General features: G+C 33.1%; 1 protein-coding gene across 6 annotated transcripts in view; it reads right to left on the bottom strand.

The window, feature by feature from the left end:
* Positions 1-292: 292 nt before the first annotated feature.
* Positions 293-17,540, bottom strand: part of LOC109533830 (pituitary homeobox homolog Ptx1) — a 58,759-nt gene continuing 41,511 nt past the window's right edge. For all 6 annotated transcript variants that reach the window (XM_048669772.1, XM_048669777.1, XM_048669779.1 and 3 more), the window contains one exon: positions 293-3,086. In XM_048669772.1, the coding sequence (XP_048525729.1) occupies positions 2,496-3,086 (591 nt within the window). In that variant the 3' untranslated portion in view covers positions 293-2,495. The remainder of the gene's footprint in view (positions 3,087-17,540) is intronic.

The raw sequence follows: 17,540 nt of genomic DNA, 5'->3' as shown, positions 1-17,540 counted from the left end.
TTCACTCCAAAACGTGTTTTGCAAATCGTCAAGTTTGTGTTTGTTATACAGGGTGTCCCACCGGGAACCGCTGTGATCGATGTCTGGCAAACTATAGTTAGAATATAAAAATTGAACAGTGGGTCCAAGTCATTGGGGGAAAGTCATGGCCATACTTCCCATTATACCGGAAGTAGGTATCAACTTGCTTATTTTAAATGGAACACCCTATATATTATGATATTTTTTAATTCTACTCCAGGTTTTGAATATATTTCATGTAGAATATCCTATACCGCAGTCTAACCGTTTTTGATATATTTGAAATTTTATGTATAAAATGGCAGGTTTCATTTAAAATTGGCAAGTTGATTCCTACTTCGGCTATAATCGGAAACGTGGCCATCTTGAACATATTTTAGGGTGCTTGCCCCCAATGACTTTTGTATAACTTAACTTTTGTATAACCTAATGACGCCAATTTTATATGTAATTAAATACGAGTTCTTGTTGAAAAGTCGGCACGATCAGTGGCAGTACTTACTGGTGCGTCATACCTTATTAAATTGTGAACACTGATGATTTTCTTCAAAATGTTGTTATATAAAGGTATAAATATTCAAATAAATAAACGTTGACGATATATTGAACAGAATTTTCCGACAATCGAATCATTAAAAGGTTCAATCAAACGCGAAATTGGATCTTTCACAGCGTTAGATTTTTGGAAATGTTAAAATTGCATCAATATTTACATAATACTTACAAAATATGATTCACCGTATTACATTAAAACTCACATCTAACAATTAGAGCTATTTTACAAATTGTACAACAAATGATATGGCTTTTGACCGGAAGTATTGCTAGTTTTTCGAAAATTCATTGTTGGATAATTATGCAAGTAGATGGATTTTGATTGAGCTACTTTATCAGTAAATGGGTTTATACTTGTATTGGGATTTAAGATTTTTTTTTCAAAGCGTGAAGCTTTGCTAATTACATGAAAGCTCAATGATACCGGTTTTTCGAAACAGTAAGTACAGAGTGGTTCGTTTAGCTTCTTTGCCTTTGTTCTAAATCTATCAAAGCTGCAAATTAAAGAAATTAAGTATAGCAAAACAATATTTGCTAGATAGAATTTTCTTTACATTATGTTTGTTAAGGCTTGCTATATTTGAAAATATGTGTGGTTTAATTCAGTTTTCAAGAAATTGATTAAAAGCACTGAAATAATTTTTAGAAAATTGAAGCTATCAAATTCAAGTGCAATTCTTTTTAGAAACAGAATTGTAGCCATTAGCGGTGAAAACGTACATTTTAGAAGTTTGCAACGCAAATAATAAAAGTACTGTTGGTGTTCCTCAAGAACATCTTTCCAAACGTATAAAATGGTAAATTTGGGACATTATCATGATATGCTTTGAAGTTAGTCCCAAAACATCTAAATTAATTCCGCTTTCAGATACACACGTAATGAGGATTGAGCATTGAGGATGCTTAAAAATTAACAGGTGTGAAACTTTCAAGTCAAACAGCATATCCAAAGGATTTTACGCCTGGAGAAGGTTTCCATAGCTGTATGAGGAAGACAAATTTAGACACATCTGGGAAAATTATTTGGGTCAGCCAAAAAACAGTACCTATAACAGCTCATTATTTTTTAATCACACGAGCCAAAATATAATTATTTAGTATTTAGTAACGACGATTTCAGATGACACAGTTTGTAAATGCCTGAACTGTTCAGAGAACATTTTTATTGGCCAATCGAGGGTTCAGATTTAATTGCCCTTCGAAAAATCCTTAAAAAATTACAAAAACAAGAATATCTTAATGACGATTAGAAAGACACAAAACATGGCATATTTCCTCGAAAATCGGCAAGATTGAAGAAAATAAATTGGTTGATCCGGCTGAGCTTGTGGTTCAAAACTCGGGTGCGACTTCCGTTCCGATTTGTTTTGGCAAACCTGGAGGTTCTGATCAAGTCTTTCCGGTTTTATAGAAGTATTTTTACCGATGAAGCTAATTGGCTACTTGGAGGTTTAAGTAAAGCATTTTTGTGATGGATTCGTTTGAAATATAATTCAAAAACAAATTTTGAGGTGTTAAAAGGCCTATCGAAAATAGTCCCTCTGAATTTACATTTGTTTGACAAACATGAAGTTAAAACGCAAAAGCCAGAAGCTATTTTCATTAGGGCGACAACTGAAAGTAACACAAAACAAACCATTGCAACTTTTTTAGATTTCCTGGAAAAGCCCCTCTTAAACGAATCCCAGTGTATTAGGTTCAACTTTGACACTCAGACGCAGTGCAGGCATTGCCCACATCCATCCTGCATAATTACCAACAATAAAGTAACATAAATAGATGATCCTCTACAGGAACAACAGCCATGAAAACCCTATCAACTCTAAATCCGCCCGCAGAATTTCCAAATTGAACAGCATTTATTAATCATCCTGGTCCTCGTGTTTCATTTGATGGCCTCCAAGGGCCTCATCCTCATCTCAGCCAGGTCGTTCTCCCACACCGATTCCACTATTTGCATACTGGCAAGCTTGCAGCCCGGCTGAAGCTGACCGAACTGGACTAACACTCGGATAACTTACAAACCCTGTATGCTGTTTGGCTTTGAGCCGAAGTGAAGCTATGCTTGAAGACATCGCTGTGCAAGGCTCAGCAGCTGACCGATGATGGTACATTGAATACGGATTAGCAGGAGTAGTGTAGGGACACTGTTGAGCAGAAACGGCACCAGGAGTACTGGTTAAGCCACTCCCCATGCCTCCAGGCAGCATTGAACCAGCAGCTCCGCCCATTGAAGCTACTGAAGTTGCAGCATTGAAACAGTTCACGGGGCTTTGATGGTGATTGGATGGAACAACTGGCCAGAATGGTTTGGTTCCCAATGGACTGGGGACTTTAGCCGCCCAATTATTGTACGTGGAATACGAGTAGAAGCTATCGTCGCTGATTGCTGGCATTAAGCCGTTGAACTGAGTTCCAAAGCCGGCCTTAAAGTCAGCAGCGGCATTCATGGCGTTCATAGCGTTGCGTTCTCGCTTCCTCCATTTGGCTCTACGGTTCTTGAACCAAACCTGCAACAATCAAAAATAATTAAAGAAACCAGTTTTACATTGTCAGTTGGTTTACTGGCGATTAATAAATCCACCTGTTCTTGAGGGTGAAATAATAATAATATGATTCATGTAGCTGATAAGCTCAACAAGCACTCAATGATTAAATGAAAGAGTTGAAACAGCTACACACTCCAACAGTAGAACTGTTAAAAATATTTCCTTTTTTAATACAAAAAATAGCAAGGAGAATAATCCTTACAAAAAGCCGATATATTTCCAAAAAAACTAAATCAGAAACAGACACAATGTATTGGGTTTTCCCTTTAACATTTACATGAAACATGCTGATGATAATAAACTGTTTCAAAATGTTTTTTTTTCAACATCTGTGCTTGACTGGAAAGACGCCAATTTTGAATCATTCTGCATACGCTTTTTTAATAAAATAAAGGACGCCAATGATGTCTGATCAAGAACACAAACTGATCAACTTTTCAGTTAGATTCGACGTGTGTCTCTCATTGTAGAATAATGTGGAAACTGCTCGAAATGATTGAATAATTGTCATTTCAACAGCACAATCATCCGGGAAAATGTTCTCCCGGATGATTTTGTTCGCTATAAAATCTAGAATACGCACTGAATCCTAAGAGATCAAACGGGTTCCCACTAAATCCATGTGCATTTGCGTCGAATACTCGATTCCACATTGGAATAATCGTATCGCAGTGAAACGCCTAAATCTAAAGATAAATATTGAATAGATCTAACTAAATTCCTATTTATTGGAGGATTAGTCGTATGGGAAAACGGGCTATTTATTAGTGAAGTCGCGGTTTCTATTAAATTTGATTTTACAGTTCACATGTGATAACAAAACAACAATAAATTACAGTCAAAAGGCATTGTTGGCATATCAAAAAGTAACGCGACTTGACATGGGAACTCTATTGGAAAACTAACGCTGTTTGATAACGAATTTTTCGACCTAGTTTTCACGATTGGAATAATACATAATGCTTACAAAGTTAAACGTTTTTCAAGTTGTAGAATAATAAATGTTATTGGCAAACTTTCTGACTTTTAAAAATTAACACGAAGAAAATGGTACAAATTCCTATGGAAAAACATACAATCTATCATGCTAGATAATAAAATTGCAGCAAGAAATGGTCCGTGATATTTAAATAGTGTTGGCAACTGTTGGTGATTGTCAAAGAACTTGGCAATGGTAGAGATGACTCACGTGCGTTTGACAAAAGTCCGGAAGCAGATTTTTTAAATGTATTTTTAGTTTCGATATTCTATACTATAACGGCTTTTTAGCAGTTTCTATCACAAATTGTCAGTTCTATTTTAATTTGGCTTTCGCTTAGTTTTTATTAAACTATTTTTTCATTCAATACTTCAAACTTGTTTTCCGTTTGCTCTGGTATTGTCTATTGCAACATTTTAATGATTGTTAAAAGTAAACTTAAATAAATATAAACAGCTTCAGTTCGCAAATATTCTTAAATTTCCTGTCAAGTTAAAAAATAATAGTCATTTATATGTGGCTTCCTTTATAATGCGTGTAGAAAGGTTTTCTTCCAACAATATTTAAAATTGCTCTTCCGCTTGGATACTATCAATACTTAAATGAAAAATTAACATCAAAAATATAATTTAACGTTTTTTAGTTACAGTTACTTTAACTTATTAAAAATTTACAGTAATTTTTCGTTTCAATTTAATGAGAAATGATAATTTTAAAGCAGAAAAAGGACAGAAACTAAACTTTTGCAAATTGAGACGTTTTTTGCCGAAAATACATCTAATCCAGTTTAATTTAAATTGTAAAGCAATTTAATTTGTTTAAAAGGAGTACAAATAGTTTATTTTATTAAAATGTTTCATGTCTATTAAAAAATTCCGGTAAACGGTAAAGTAATTTTCAAAAAATCTACATTTTCTATATCTTTTGAACCCTTTGCATCCCAATATACCATAACAATTAAATCTATTTTATAAGAGGTCATATTAAAAAAGTTAGGAAATGCTCTGCCCTTGTCGTTCAATTCATTAGTAATTTCCACGTCTAATAAATCGCCTAATAAATTATAAATAAAATAGAACATGTAATTTTAAGCGAAAGTGAAACGTAGATTTACGAACCAGAAAAAAACCATAAAAAAGGATAAAATGATAATAACAGGAAGATACAAAAAAAAATTCGGAAATGGTCACACAAAAAAATGCTTTTTAAAGGAAGACTCTTAGAAAGGAAAAACTCACAAACCATTTATATTATAAACGTTATCTTTTGTAAGACCGTAGAAACAAAATAACTTGGACAAAGAAGCAATAAATGCAATAAAAGACAGCAAATAGCAAACTAGAATTATTTTCGAAGTAGTGGCGATGGAAAATAACATATTGAAAGGAAAATTAAAGTAAGAAAAAGTTAAGAACAGTAAGCACATTGTTTTATCTACAATAAAGAGCTTTTCTGGGAAGTCAAGATTTCACTGAAGTGCTGTTGTCCAGAAGTGTTCAAAATAGGAAATTTTCGTTAGACGTCTGAACTTTGGCAAATAAGCTAAAAAGTACAATAATGCGTAAACTAACACAATTTACATAAACGTAAAACTGGAAATTCCTTGACACATTTTTTTCAAATTCAATTGAACATAGACATGACTTCAGTGTTGGAAAATTGCAGCTTCTTAATGATTTTGTCAAACTACAAAAACGATAGTTTAAGGGTGAGGCAAAATGAAAATAGGGCTGATGAGGCGTGAAAATGTGTGGCTTAACTAATGTGATTACCACGGTATGAATTCTGAGGAGGGTTGCGTGCCATACGCCGATACGCTTGTTAAAAGGCAATTTGAAAGTTTTCCGGGGTCTGGCTTTGATTATGATTGAGATGTTACGAGCAAAGAAAACGTTTATTGATGTGTTCCCATGAAAATGCCAGCATTAAGTAGGGCAGTAAATACTATGATTGAGGCAATTTATTTCAGTTTTTATGCCCTGCGTTGTGTCGAAAGGTCTCGTTTGGTCCAGAAACCAAGTTTTTTCAACGACATTTTTTATATCTACGTATGTTAACACCAAAATTGATTCAACCAACTTCCTCACAGCTAATGTAGTTGGTTCAATTTCTTTCCACTAAGCAAAATATTTACGCAAAATTATTACCTTAGTCAGTGATCTATTGAACCTTCACTTAATTCGACATTTTTATTAATTTCGAAATTTTCTGCGAATTATGAACAAATTATTGATATTTTGTGCAGCTAATTAAATAGATGATTCAAACACACCAGCGGTATTTGCTTAGTTCATACTTGAGGCAAAAATTACTTCTTGTAATTGGTAAACTAATTTTTCCTGTTTTCATTTATAATATAGTATCTCAAAGTCCTTAAAATACTAATTTTCTTCATTACTAGCATCCATCGTTTTATTTGTGTGTGTGTGTGTGTGTGTCTGATATTTTATTAAAGCAATTTTCTTAGTTCTTCTACCCTATGCTCTGAATAAAAGAAATCCTTCATATATGCTTTGTTCCGGCTTCTGTGAACTCTGATTGAATGGTCAAGCGAATCGAGAACGAATGAGCTGTTTCTAATCGAATATAAATTAAGGCATTTGGGGAACTTGTTAAAGTTGATGGGATTTTCTGATATAGTAGTAAAACGCCTCGCATATACACAAGGAACCAGGGAAAAAAGCTCAAATAATTGGAGATTATATTAACGGCAAGACCAACTTGTGGCGTGTTGAACGAGTTTTGGAAAAAAGAGGATTGTATGCGTAAAGCTGCAATTTAGTGATCGGCCTCAAAATATTCAGTCAAAATCGAATATTCCAAATTCAAGAGGATTCGATTGCTTGCCGGATTAAGAAAATTAAATGTGTAACTTGAGAATGAGGACGAAATTGCGTATTTAAACAGTTTTAGCAGGCAGTCGAATTTTCAAAATTACAGGCGAAATGATAGTTAACGTGAAGCTTTCATCATCGAGTTGAGATTTCGAGTGTATTCCAGCTTGAAATGAAAATGAGAATTAACCGAGTGAAGTTGGAGTTTCACGCTTTATCGCAAAGTTTCTAGCTCACACTTGAAGTTCTAAATGAAGGCCGTAATTTTATGATCCATTAATAAATTTCGAGCATAAAATTGGAATATCGAGTTTAAACTCTGAGGATTTATTTTTCTTTTCGAAATTTCTTAGGAAAAAACAAACGGCAATAGACAGGTAAATTAGAGCAGCTATTATAGTTTCTAAGGGAACACTGCCATATGAAACTTTGGGTGTAAATTATTGCAAAGTGTATCGGTGGAAGTCTTGAATTGAAAACCGGAACTAGGCGAGTGAAATTAAAGTTTCATGTTTTATCTCAAAATTTGCAGCTCAAACTCGAAGTTTCCAAATGAAAGCCGCATAAATAAATTTTGCGTGTCAAGTTGGACATTTTTTTATTCATATTATAAAGTACATTCAAAATTTCTGAAGAAAAAACTTCTGACTGAGCTAAACACGTCCAGCTGAAAATGAGAGATTTTCCAAATTAGAGTCGCAATTCTAATTTCTAATGGGAAACTTTGAGCATCGAATGAGCATGTTCCCACTTTCGAAATGGAAACCAGATTTAGGCTAGTTCAGCGGTAGTTTCGCGTTTTTTCTCAAAAATTACAACTCATACTGTTAGTTTGAAAATGAAAACCGCAACTTGGACTATCGAGTTTGAATTTCAAATTTCCCAGTAAAATGCAGAAATAGGCGAATGAATTTTAAATGTGAATCTTTGAAAATCGAAGTGCATAAATCCAAATATTGAATCACAAAATATAATGAGGCGCAAGTGAAGATGAAGTTTTGTGTTTGAAGTCAAAGCGTCCAACTCAATTTTCACCTTATCTTTTGTGTAGCTATTCAGATGAATTACAACTAATGAAAATCACTTAAACACTATTGCCTTAAACTGTTGATCTCTCCATTTGTTATTTCCTCCGAATACGGTCGCACTGCTTTGATTTCCAAGGGTTGAAATGTCGACAACAAATAAAACGCATTAAAGGCCGACATTGATCAAACTCTGATTAACAAGTCATACGTGGCAGTTTCACCACGGGAGAGCTATATATTGCGGAGACCCAGCTGAGCTGTCCACTATATTAAGCGCTATCACCATTTAATATTACTGTGTGTCTGTTACAGTGTTGTAGGAAATCTAGTTTTTGTTTTTTTATAACGATGCGAAATTTTGAATTTTAAATATGTCTGGCACAGATTTTTTCATTGGATCAATTTATATTGAAATTGTTTCAACATAAAAATCGTATTTCGAGAAAAGTTCTCCACAATTTTCATAATAGGATTCTAGGGCTCTTTGCCCTACAAACTGAGTAAAATTGCACTTTTCCTTGTGAAAAACTATCAAGATTCTTCTAAAGTGTGATGAGTATGAAGGATGTAAAGCAGAATTTTCGCGCAAACTTGGAGTGTGGTAGGATAATATTTTCGTCAAACTGTTGCAGCTTCTGCTGCCTTTGCTACTAGAATTTCGAAGCAAAAACTAATGTAAATCATTATTTTGTTGTGTGTGTTAAAATGCGCCATAAAACCTAAAATCTGGCCATTTTTTGAGTGTAAATTCAAATTGTTTTTTACGCACATTAAGAAACAAGGTTTTCGTTCTTGAATGAATGAAAATGATCCTGGAAATGTGCTTAAATTACTTTGAATAGTTAACTCGAAGTGAAAATCTGAAAAATTTATGATGCGAATAATGTTTTCATTATTTCAGTTTTTCACACTAGCGGGTATAGTTTTTTGAAAATTGAATATTCTTCTGAAAAATTTACCACCGAATTCGCATCTGGAACTGCGCGGGCGTCCGTGTATAAAATGATAATTACTTTTCTGCCGATAATTATTAGTTCATCGCATTAAATCACTTTACTTTGTCACGCTGTACAATTCTCATTGGTATTACTTTTTTTCAGTTTTATTTCTAAGAGACCAACAATATTTTTTTGGAGTTTTTAATTTTACTCACTCATCAAGTAAAAGCTTCGAAGGCAGTACGCTTTCCTTAAGAAAAGCCGATATACCACGCTTTTAAATGCTAATTACCGCGCTAATTAAATGTCAAGTTTATTTTGCACGCTACTGAATGCAGAACCAAAAAAATATTTTTATTAATTAAGTTTAGTTAAATTAATATTCTCCCATTTTCTAAATCAAACCAGCATTTTCAAAATAACGCAAAAGGCACCGTCTTAGTGATAAATGCATTCGAACTAGTTTAGAAGCTGAAATAGAGCAATAGAAGCAATAGAATAGAGCAATAGAAGCATTTTGAAAGAAAATCTTTCCAACATATTTAAAAACAAAATTTAAAACTTATTAAATGAGAATCAAGGGTTAAAGAGTTTTATACTTTTTCTGCAGCGCTTTATGGGATTAATTTTCTGTACCATGCACTAACATTTTATACGAAAAACTATATAACTTTACAATGTTTTAAATTTACACGAAACCGAAGTTTTTTGCATAAAAAAGAAGTGGCATTTTATAGATTTTAAAACCCCATTTTATCAAAAAATGCATCTGAGAAATCGTCTGAATCAACACTAGAAGTTTTTCAAAATCGAATTAAATAAAAACGGATACATTTCCAATGAAAAGAAAATAACGACAGTATTAAAGACTCAAATACTTTGCCAAATAATCATTAATAATTTCCCTAAGCATATTCATATAATAAATATGTGGGAACAACCACTGGCGAACTTATAAAACCTAAGTATATTTGAAGCGGCACTGAAAGGATAATTTTTTTATTAAAAAATAGAAGTGAATGTAAGCATGTAAACCAACAAATTTTTGACAAAAATTTATTCGCAACGTGCTGCGACGCAAACTAAATTTTTAGCTTTCGACTTAAAAAATCTCAAAAAAGAAATACATTAACATTTGCAGGACGAATGGGACAAAGTTTCTATCGAATTCCTGATTCTAGTGCCGAATATTTCCAAAATCTCTCCCTTAGAGGATGGAACGACATCTGTATTTGCAAGTTTTAAAACATCCTAAAATTTTGGAAAAATCGTATTTGCAAGACGAATAGACCAAAGTTTCTTCTTTTGAATTATGCGAAAAGCAGCATTGTAGCTAATTCTGATTTTGAGTGCATTTTTCAAAATCCTATTTCAAACGTGTGGGAAACTAATCTGCAATCTCAATTATCAACTTAAAAATTGTCCAAAAATGTAAACATTTTATTTGCAATAAATATGTGCAATAAACATCACTGTCGTGGTATCACAGAACATAATATGCAATTGCAGTGGCATAAAAAAAGAGAAGCTAATTTTGAAAATATCTTTAAAAAAGCAGTGAATGTAAACACGCCAATGGCAAACGCATTTGCAGATGCAGTTAGTGTAGAATCGGCGTTTTGTCCGCTCTAAATCATTTTACATGTTGATTGGACTCTAAGAGCAAAGGGAAACATTGTTGGCGTGATTAAATTGGGGCTGGCACGTGCAAATGCCCGAATAATTGAAAAGTTTGCCACACGCAGGTCGACGACGTTAATTTTGCGGCTCTGTGATTGATGATGGCCATTTTTACCACGGCTAATGAAAAGTGTTTTGCATAAAAATTCGACCCCGATGATATAGTGCCAATAAGTGATTTACTTGCTATTAAATTAAAATTTAATATAATACTGGGGAAATCATTCTTAAATGAGTCTACAACCAGTTGCAGAAACAATTTGAAAGACCCAGTAGAATTTCGCTGATTTCCTAAAATTTGAAGCCAATTCGTGCGCGAAAAAGTAAAGTATACAAACATACAAATCTAGCTTTAACCCCTTGTTTATGCGTTATTTTCAACACTTCTTCACAGCTTCTTGACAAACTTCAGATGTTTCGTAGACTTCCTACCAGTTAAATTTTTGATAAAAATTCTACAGAGTTGTCCGACTTAAAAAGTTTGATGTACAGGTTGGTCCTTTGAATTTTTGCAATCGTAGAATGTAAACTTCAGACTCTAAACCTACCTGTACCTAAATTACAATATTTTTTTAGCAAATGTGTAGACAATTAATTGTTATATTTTAACGATACAATTCCAGAACGAATACTAAATCAATACGTTTCAATGGCAAAGCGTTTTAGGCATCATCTTCCATTACCCCGGCATTTTATCTCGCGTATCCCCGTTGGGGATGATTTTTCCCCCACGTGGTGGCCAACGACCCGTCTAATTGCGGCCGCGATATGAAGATAGACGAGCCGCCCCATTGGCCGTCGCACAGAAACGGAAAATCGAGGGGAACAACTGATGCCATGAGGGACTTCTTTTATTTTCATCCGTCGCGAAGCGATGGAAAATTGTACGTGTTTTTCACTTTTAATATCACTGCAAATCCCCGACCGGAAATTTACTTTTCGAACGCATTTCAAATCAATATTTCTGAAGGAATCGGCACGATAAACGGGAGAACTGCTCAAGTAAATTGATACATTCAGCTATTCTTTCTGTACGTATCCGATATTGTTAAAATATATTTTTATTTTGTTCATTATTCTCCAGTGCTTTTTTAGGAACTAATTCAAACGCGCTGCACGAACAGCGGGAAATTACCAAAAAATTGATTTTCGCTAGAGGTTTTCAAAAGCAAGCAAATTTGTTGAAGATTTTTAAAAATTATAGTTAAATTTTCCAAATATGTAATGGCATATTGAACTTAGTTGTTTTCTTTACTGTTTCTCTCTGTTTAGAATTTTTTGCAATTCCAAGACTTTGCAGGTTGAATCGATCAGATCTCTTCTATTCAATACTGTTGAGAACATTCTAGCTGATTTCTTTGTTAAAGCACACAATTTGGACAAATCGATTTTTGAAGAGTTGGAACGGAAACTAACTTTCTACTTTCATTTTGAAAATTGCCAAAAATTATTAGATCAAAGTTTCTTTTATTGAATAATGTTGAGAACGAGGTTGAGGAAAATTGCCCAAACGCAAACCGAATTTTCAGCTTTCAACTTAACAAATTGGTTAAAATTGAGCAAAAAGGAGATTAAATTGGCATTTGCAGGGACGAATGGGTCAAAGTTTCGTCTTTTAAATAAAATGAAGAGCACCATTCTGGCTAATTTCTGTTTCAAGGCACATTGTTTTGAAAAATATCTTCGGATGATCTTGAAACATGATCGTTTCTGTCCAATTTTATTTTAAAAAAAAGTACAAAAGTATTTCGAAAAATCATAATAAATCGAAATTTTTAGACTGAATCAAGGTTTCGTCTACTGAATAATGTTTGCAAAATCTCTTTCAATCGCGCTTTAAACCAAACTGTAATTTAAATCTACAACTTTAACAAATTCCTAAAATTTTGAGCAAAAAAGACATTTTTAGAAAAAGTTTTTCAACTTGCTGAATCAAACTGTAACTTAAATGTTGGCAATTTTTTTATTGAAGCAGTTTTATTGAATATTACTGAAGTTATAATTCTAGCTAATTTCTGTTTAGTATTAATTTTTTTGCAGAATTTTGGAAAAAAAGATGTTGAAACACAACCTGCATTTCCAAATTGCTGCCTAAAAAATTGAAAAATTAAGGAAAATGAGAACAAATTGACACTTGCAAGATGTCTTCTATTCAATAATGTTGAGAGCTGTCTCCTAGCTTACTTCCATTTTGAGAATTTTTTTGCTGAATAAATTATAAATTTTCGCCTTAAAAAGATGTTCAAAAATTGAGGACTTCTTGGAAAAAACTGGGAGCAAACAAGAACTTCGATAAAACCATATAAAACATTTCAAAATATTTTACATTTTAGGAACTTGAAGTTACATTGGCAAGAAATTTGCGAAAAACATTATACCAAATATAATGTCAGCAATAGTCACTTTATGTTCTGATAAATGCAAGAATTACCGGAAAACACATTTGGAATTCGGAAAAGAGAAACATGAAACATTCAATTAACAACTAAATACATGTGTTTAAAAAAATGTTTTGGCCAATGTGGCATTTTGGCTACTGTGCATTTTCTGAGTACGTGGAACAAAAAAATCAACAAACCTTACGGTTTCAAATTTTGAAGAAGCGCTTTAAAACCGGGCAACTCTATATTTATGTATGAACCTTGAGCTTAAAAAGTATTCATTTTATTCCTTTTCTTCACTTCTTTCGCTATTCACTCTCTAAAACCTTCATATCAGAAAACCCAGTAGCAATTGCCAATTTTCTTCTCGATATGAATAATTCCATGCCATTAATTCCAATACATATATAAACAAACATGCCTCAAATTTCCAACCGACACCGTGTTTCCTTCCGTTCGAACAAACATCTCAATTCTTTGCTGTTGTTATCTATTCAATTTCAATAGGTATCGGTTGTCATCTTCCACCCTCTGTGATGTAGTACAAGCCAGACATCGTGTCTATAGACCCGTTTTATCAAAGAACAACTCGAGAAGTCAACAAAAATGTTGAACAACCACCAGTTGTTATCGGAGAACACAGGTTTACATGATGTTGAAGTGTTTTCTTATCCTTTTTCAAAGATGCCGACAACGGCATATGGAGGTAATGTATGATATAAGTTTCTGAATAAATATTATGTGTTAATAACAGTTCTTTTGAGGCCTTACTAGTTCTTGCTTTAAGTCAGTTTAATCACAATCTTAAAAATTTGCATCTGTTAAGCAACCTGTCTAAACCGTTTAAGCCTGCAAAATTTGCTTTAGATTTTATAATTCTTCTCCAATGTGCTGCCTATGTATTTTTTGGCGATCTCTTCACGTGTAGGTACCATGATGATAAAGACTTAACATATCTCTTCTCGAGCTGAGAAGACATTTTCAAATAAAAGTTTTCCGACGGACTTACGTCAAATTTTCTAAATACAATACAGATGCAACATGTGCGCAAATATCATAGAAATATCAGCTTTTTAGTTTTGCAATAAACATTTTAGGGATCTAAACTTCTTAAATTGAACTACGAAAAGTCCAACAACAGTTTATAGGTGCATAAAGATCTGTCTCGCTTGAAACGACAAAAACGAAAGTTAGACATCATCGATATGCAATATTTGCAAGAATGTTGAAGCAGATAAAAGGACTTTGCACTTGTGTAGGAAACGGTATCGCAAAGCTTCAGAATTGCCGCTGGACCGGCCAAACGGAAACGCTTAAATCCAGTGAGAGTCGTTTGATTTATGTGAGCATATTGAAGGGGTAAACTTACTTTTTAACATTCGTATTACACAGAAGCATCTTCTACGGATGGTTTTACGTTGCTTGAATTAAAATAGGTTTATTAAGTATAAGCTTTTGTTGAATTAACTGCACCCAAATAAAATTGGAAAAAGTAGTTTCGAAATGTTCTACAGATGAACGCGGAGGAGGATTGTTGACTAAAATGTTTTTTCAATCACCCAATAGACAGAGATTCTAAACCAAACCCTCTCAAGCAAAGTAAACAAGCATGGGAGAAAGGTAAAGCACAAACTAAACGTCGGCTGACAAACACTTCATTAAAAATATACGGCTTGCCAGGCATACTGCAGGATCTTGTGGGATTTCGTGAAAGCCCGATTCTATACTTGAGGCTCAACTCACAAGAGCTCCTTAATATCCAGGAGAGATGCCTGTCCTACAAATCAACTGGCTATGTGAGCATTCTCATTTTATCCTTTATGGACCTTTAATTTCTGAAACTTTTGGGTTTCGATGTCTATCGATAATTGCGGGTTTTATCCGCAAATTAGGATCTTTTCTGGGTTCAAATTTTGCATAGAAAGAAAAAATATCAAGCAAATATTTTAAGTGTTTCGCTGGCAATTTTTAAAGTTCATCCTTCAATATGTGCTTTCGGTTTCAATCCCTTTTGATGGAATAATCAACTTTTCAAATATTCGTACTGTATATACCAAAAGCGTTTTTATAGCTTGCAAAATATAAGTCTACTTGAGTAAAAGTTTTTGAAAACCTTCAACTTTTTCTAAGTAGATACATATTACTTTGTATATGCTTGCTACTTGCTATGTTTGTAATGCTAATATCACACATTTAATTAAAATATTATACTAAATACATTATATTTTAAACGTTATTCCCATCACAGTGAGACTAGCAATTGAAAGAAAAATGTATGATTTATTCAATAAAAATTAGAATCGTTGTATTAGATTACGGTCTTAGATTCGAAAATTCGATTGATTCTCCCAAAGTAGAATCTGCATAAAATAACAAGAATATTTTATGCAGTTTCTACTTTGTTTGGGAGAATCAAACGAATTTTAGAATCGGAGACCGTAATCTAAGATGCAACGATATTAAAATTAAAAAATAAATCCAAAGCTACTAAAAAATTTCACAACACTCATCGTTTGATAATTTATACCACGAAGAAAACTTCAAACTTCTTACAACAAGCACTTTCACAGGAAGCCAACAATTTCGTATCCGGTGTATTGTGATTGATAACTGGTTAATCTCGTTTATATTAATGTAAATATTATATAAAGTTGGACAAAGATGTACAGAGTTACTGACTGAACTTTGACCCCCCCGTTTTTACATCTAACTTAAAATTTAGAGAAAAATATTAAATGCAAAAGTTGAGGACAACAACGTTTTGGTACACCCTGTCTCAAATCCAAGTTGGGAACAAAATTTACATTTTCTTAAATAGAATGACGCATTTTTTATTGCATATTCGAATTATACGCAAATTTCTAGGCCAATTCGATCTGAATCTTCTATATTAATCTTCAAATGGTTTTGAGTTAATAAACCATATTGATCGAACTTTGGGCAATTTTAATCTGCTCATTGCACTAAAAGTTGGGCGTTTTTCGTCAAGTTTGAAAATTTCAGAAAAATCAGCTGAAGTTGGAATTTTAGTGGAATTTGGTCCACTTTTCGATAAAACCTTATTCTTTGTAGTGCCAAAAATTCCGTTTGCTGTTTGATGTAAGTGGTTTGGGAATTACAAAATTTTAAACTGCAATTGAAATTGCACGGTTTTTTTCTCTTTCCCGTCGAGTTTAAAATTTGCTAAATTAACAGAAGTGGGGATTCTAGTGATATTTGGTCCACTTTTCCACAAATCATTTTTGCTTTATGGTGCGAAAATTTCAGTTTGTTGATATGTGGTTTGGGAGTTACAAATTTCTGTCTAACCAAACTTCAAGTTATACGGCGTTTTCTTAGTTTCTCGTCAAGTTAAAAAATTATGAAAAAATTACCAGAAGTGGAAATTTTAGTAAAACTTGGTACGTTTTTCGATAAAACCTTTTTCCTTATGGTGTAAAAATTTCGGTGTGTTGATATAAGTGGTTTAGGAGTAGCGGATTTTTGTCTAATCAAACTTCAAGTTGTGCGGTTTTTTCATATTTCTCGTTAAGTTTAATATTTTTTGAAAAATCAGGAGAAGTGGGGATTTTAGTAAAATTTGGTCCGCTATTCGATAAACATTTGGCTTTATGGCGCGAAAATTTTAGTTTGTTGGTGTAAGTGGTTTGGGAGTTATAAATTTTTGTTTAACTGCACTTCAAGTTGTACCGTTTTTTTAATTTCTTGTCAAGTAAAATAATTTCTGAAAAATCAGCAAAAGTCGCGATTTTAGTAAAATTTAGTCGACTTCTTGATAAAGCCTTTTTCTTTGTGGTGCAAAAACTTCAGTTCGTTGATTTAAGTTGCTTGGGAGTTACAAATTTTTGTTCAACTGCACTTCAAGTTCTGCGGTTTTTTTCTAAATTTCTCTTCTTCTAGAATTGTACGTATTGTTCCAATATGCAACAGAACTTCCTCATGTCTTTTATTACAAATTCATTAAGAGTGGTCTTATTTCGCAATAAGAACAAATAATTTATCAAAAAGTAATCAAGAAATTAAAAATTAAAAACAAATAAACAAAAAAATGTTGATTACTTTTTGCTAAATAATTCGTTCTTATTGCGAAATAAGAGCACTATTTAAATCTGTGAAAAAAATAAAAAGTTTTGAGTCTTACTTCGACAGTATAAGGAACCAAAAATTCATTAAATTTCCCGAATTAGTCGTTAAATTTACAAATAATTTCAAGGTGACACACTTGCGACTTGAAATTTTTTAGGAAATGAGCTGTTGAATGTCGTAGGAGAACACTAAGATCGTTAAGACGCTTTAACCAGAACCATTATTGAAGTCGTAATTAGTGTAAATGGAATAATCAGCGAACGTGACCAAACTGTAAACGGAAGTCGAACATAATGACATTTTTTCGAACTTCCAATGTTGACTTTAACATCTTCTGATTATATACGAGACATTGTTGTTAATATCACTCATTTATGCAAATCGGATATCAAAATAATCATTCGAGTTAAACTAGCTACGGCTCTGTTATCAGAATGCGATAGAAGTCCCAGTATCAATCTACATTTGTGTTACTTTTCACTGGTTTTT

Source organism: Dendroctonus ponderosae, unplaced genomic scaffold (genome assembly GCF_020466585.1).
Source record: "Dendroctonus ponderosae isolate FM_Combo_2020 unplaced genomic scaffold, Dpon_F_20191213v2 Dpon_F_20191213_1, whole genome shotgun sequence".
NCBI classification, from domain to species: Eukaryota; Metazoa; Arthropoda; class Insecta; order Coleoptera; family Curculionidae; genus Dendroctonus; species Dendroctonus ponderosae.
Note: the sequence above shows the minus strand (reverse complement) of the source record. Positions and strands in the feature narration are given on the sequence as shown.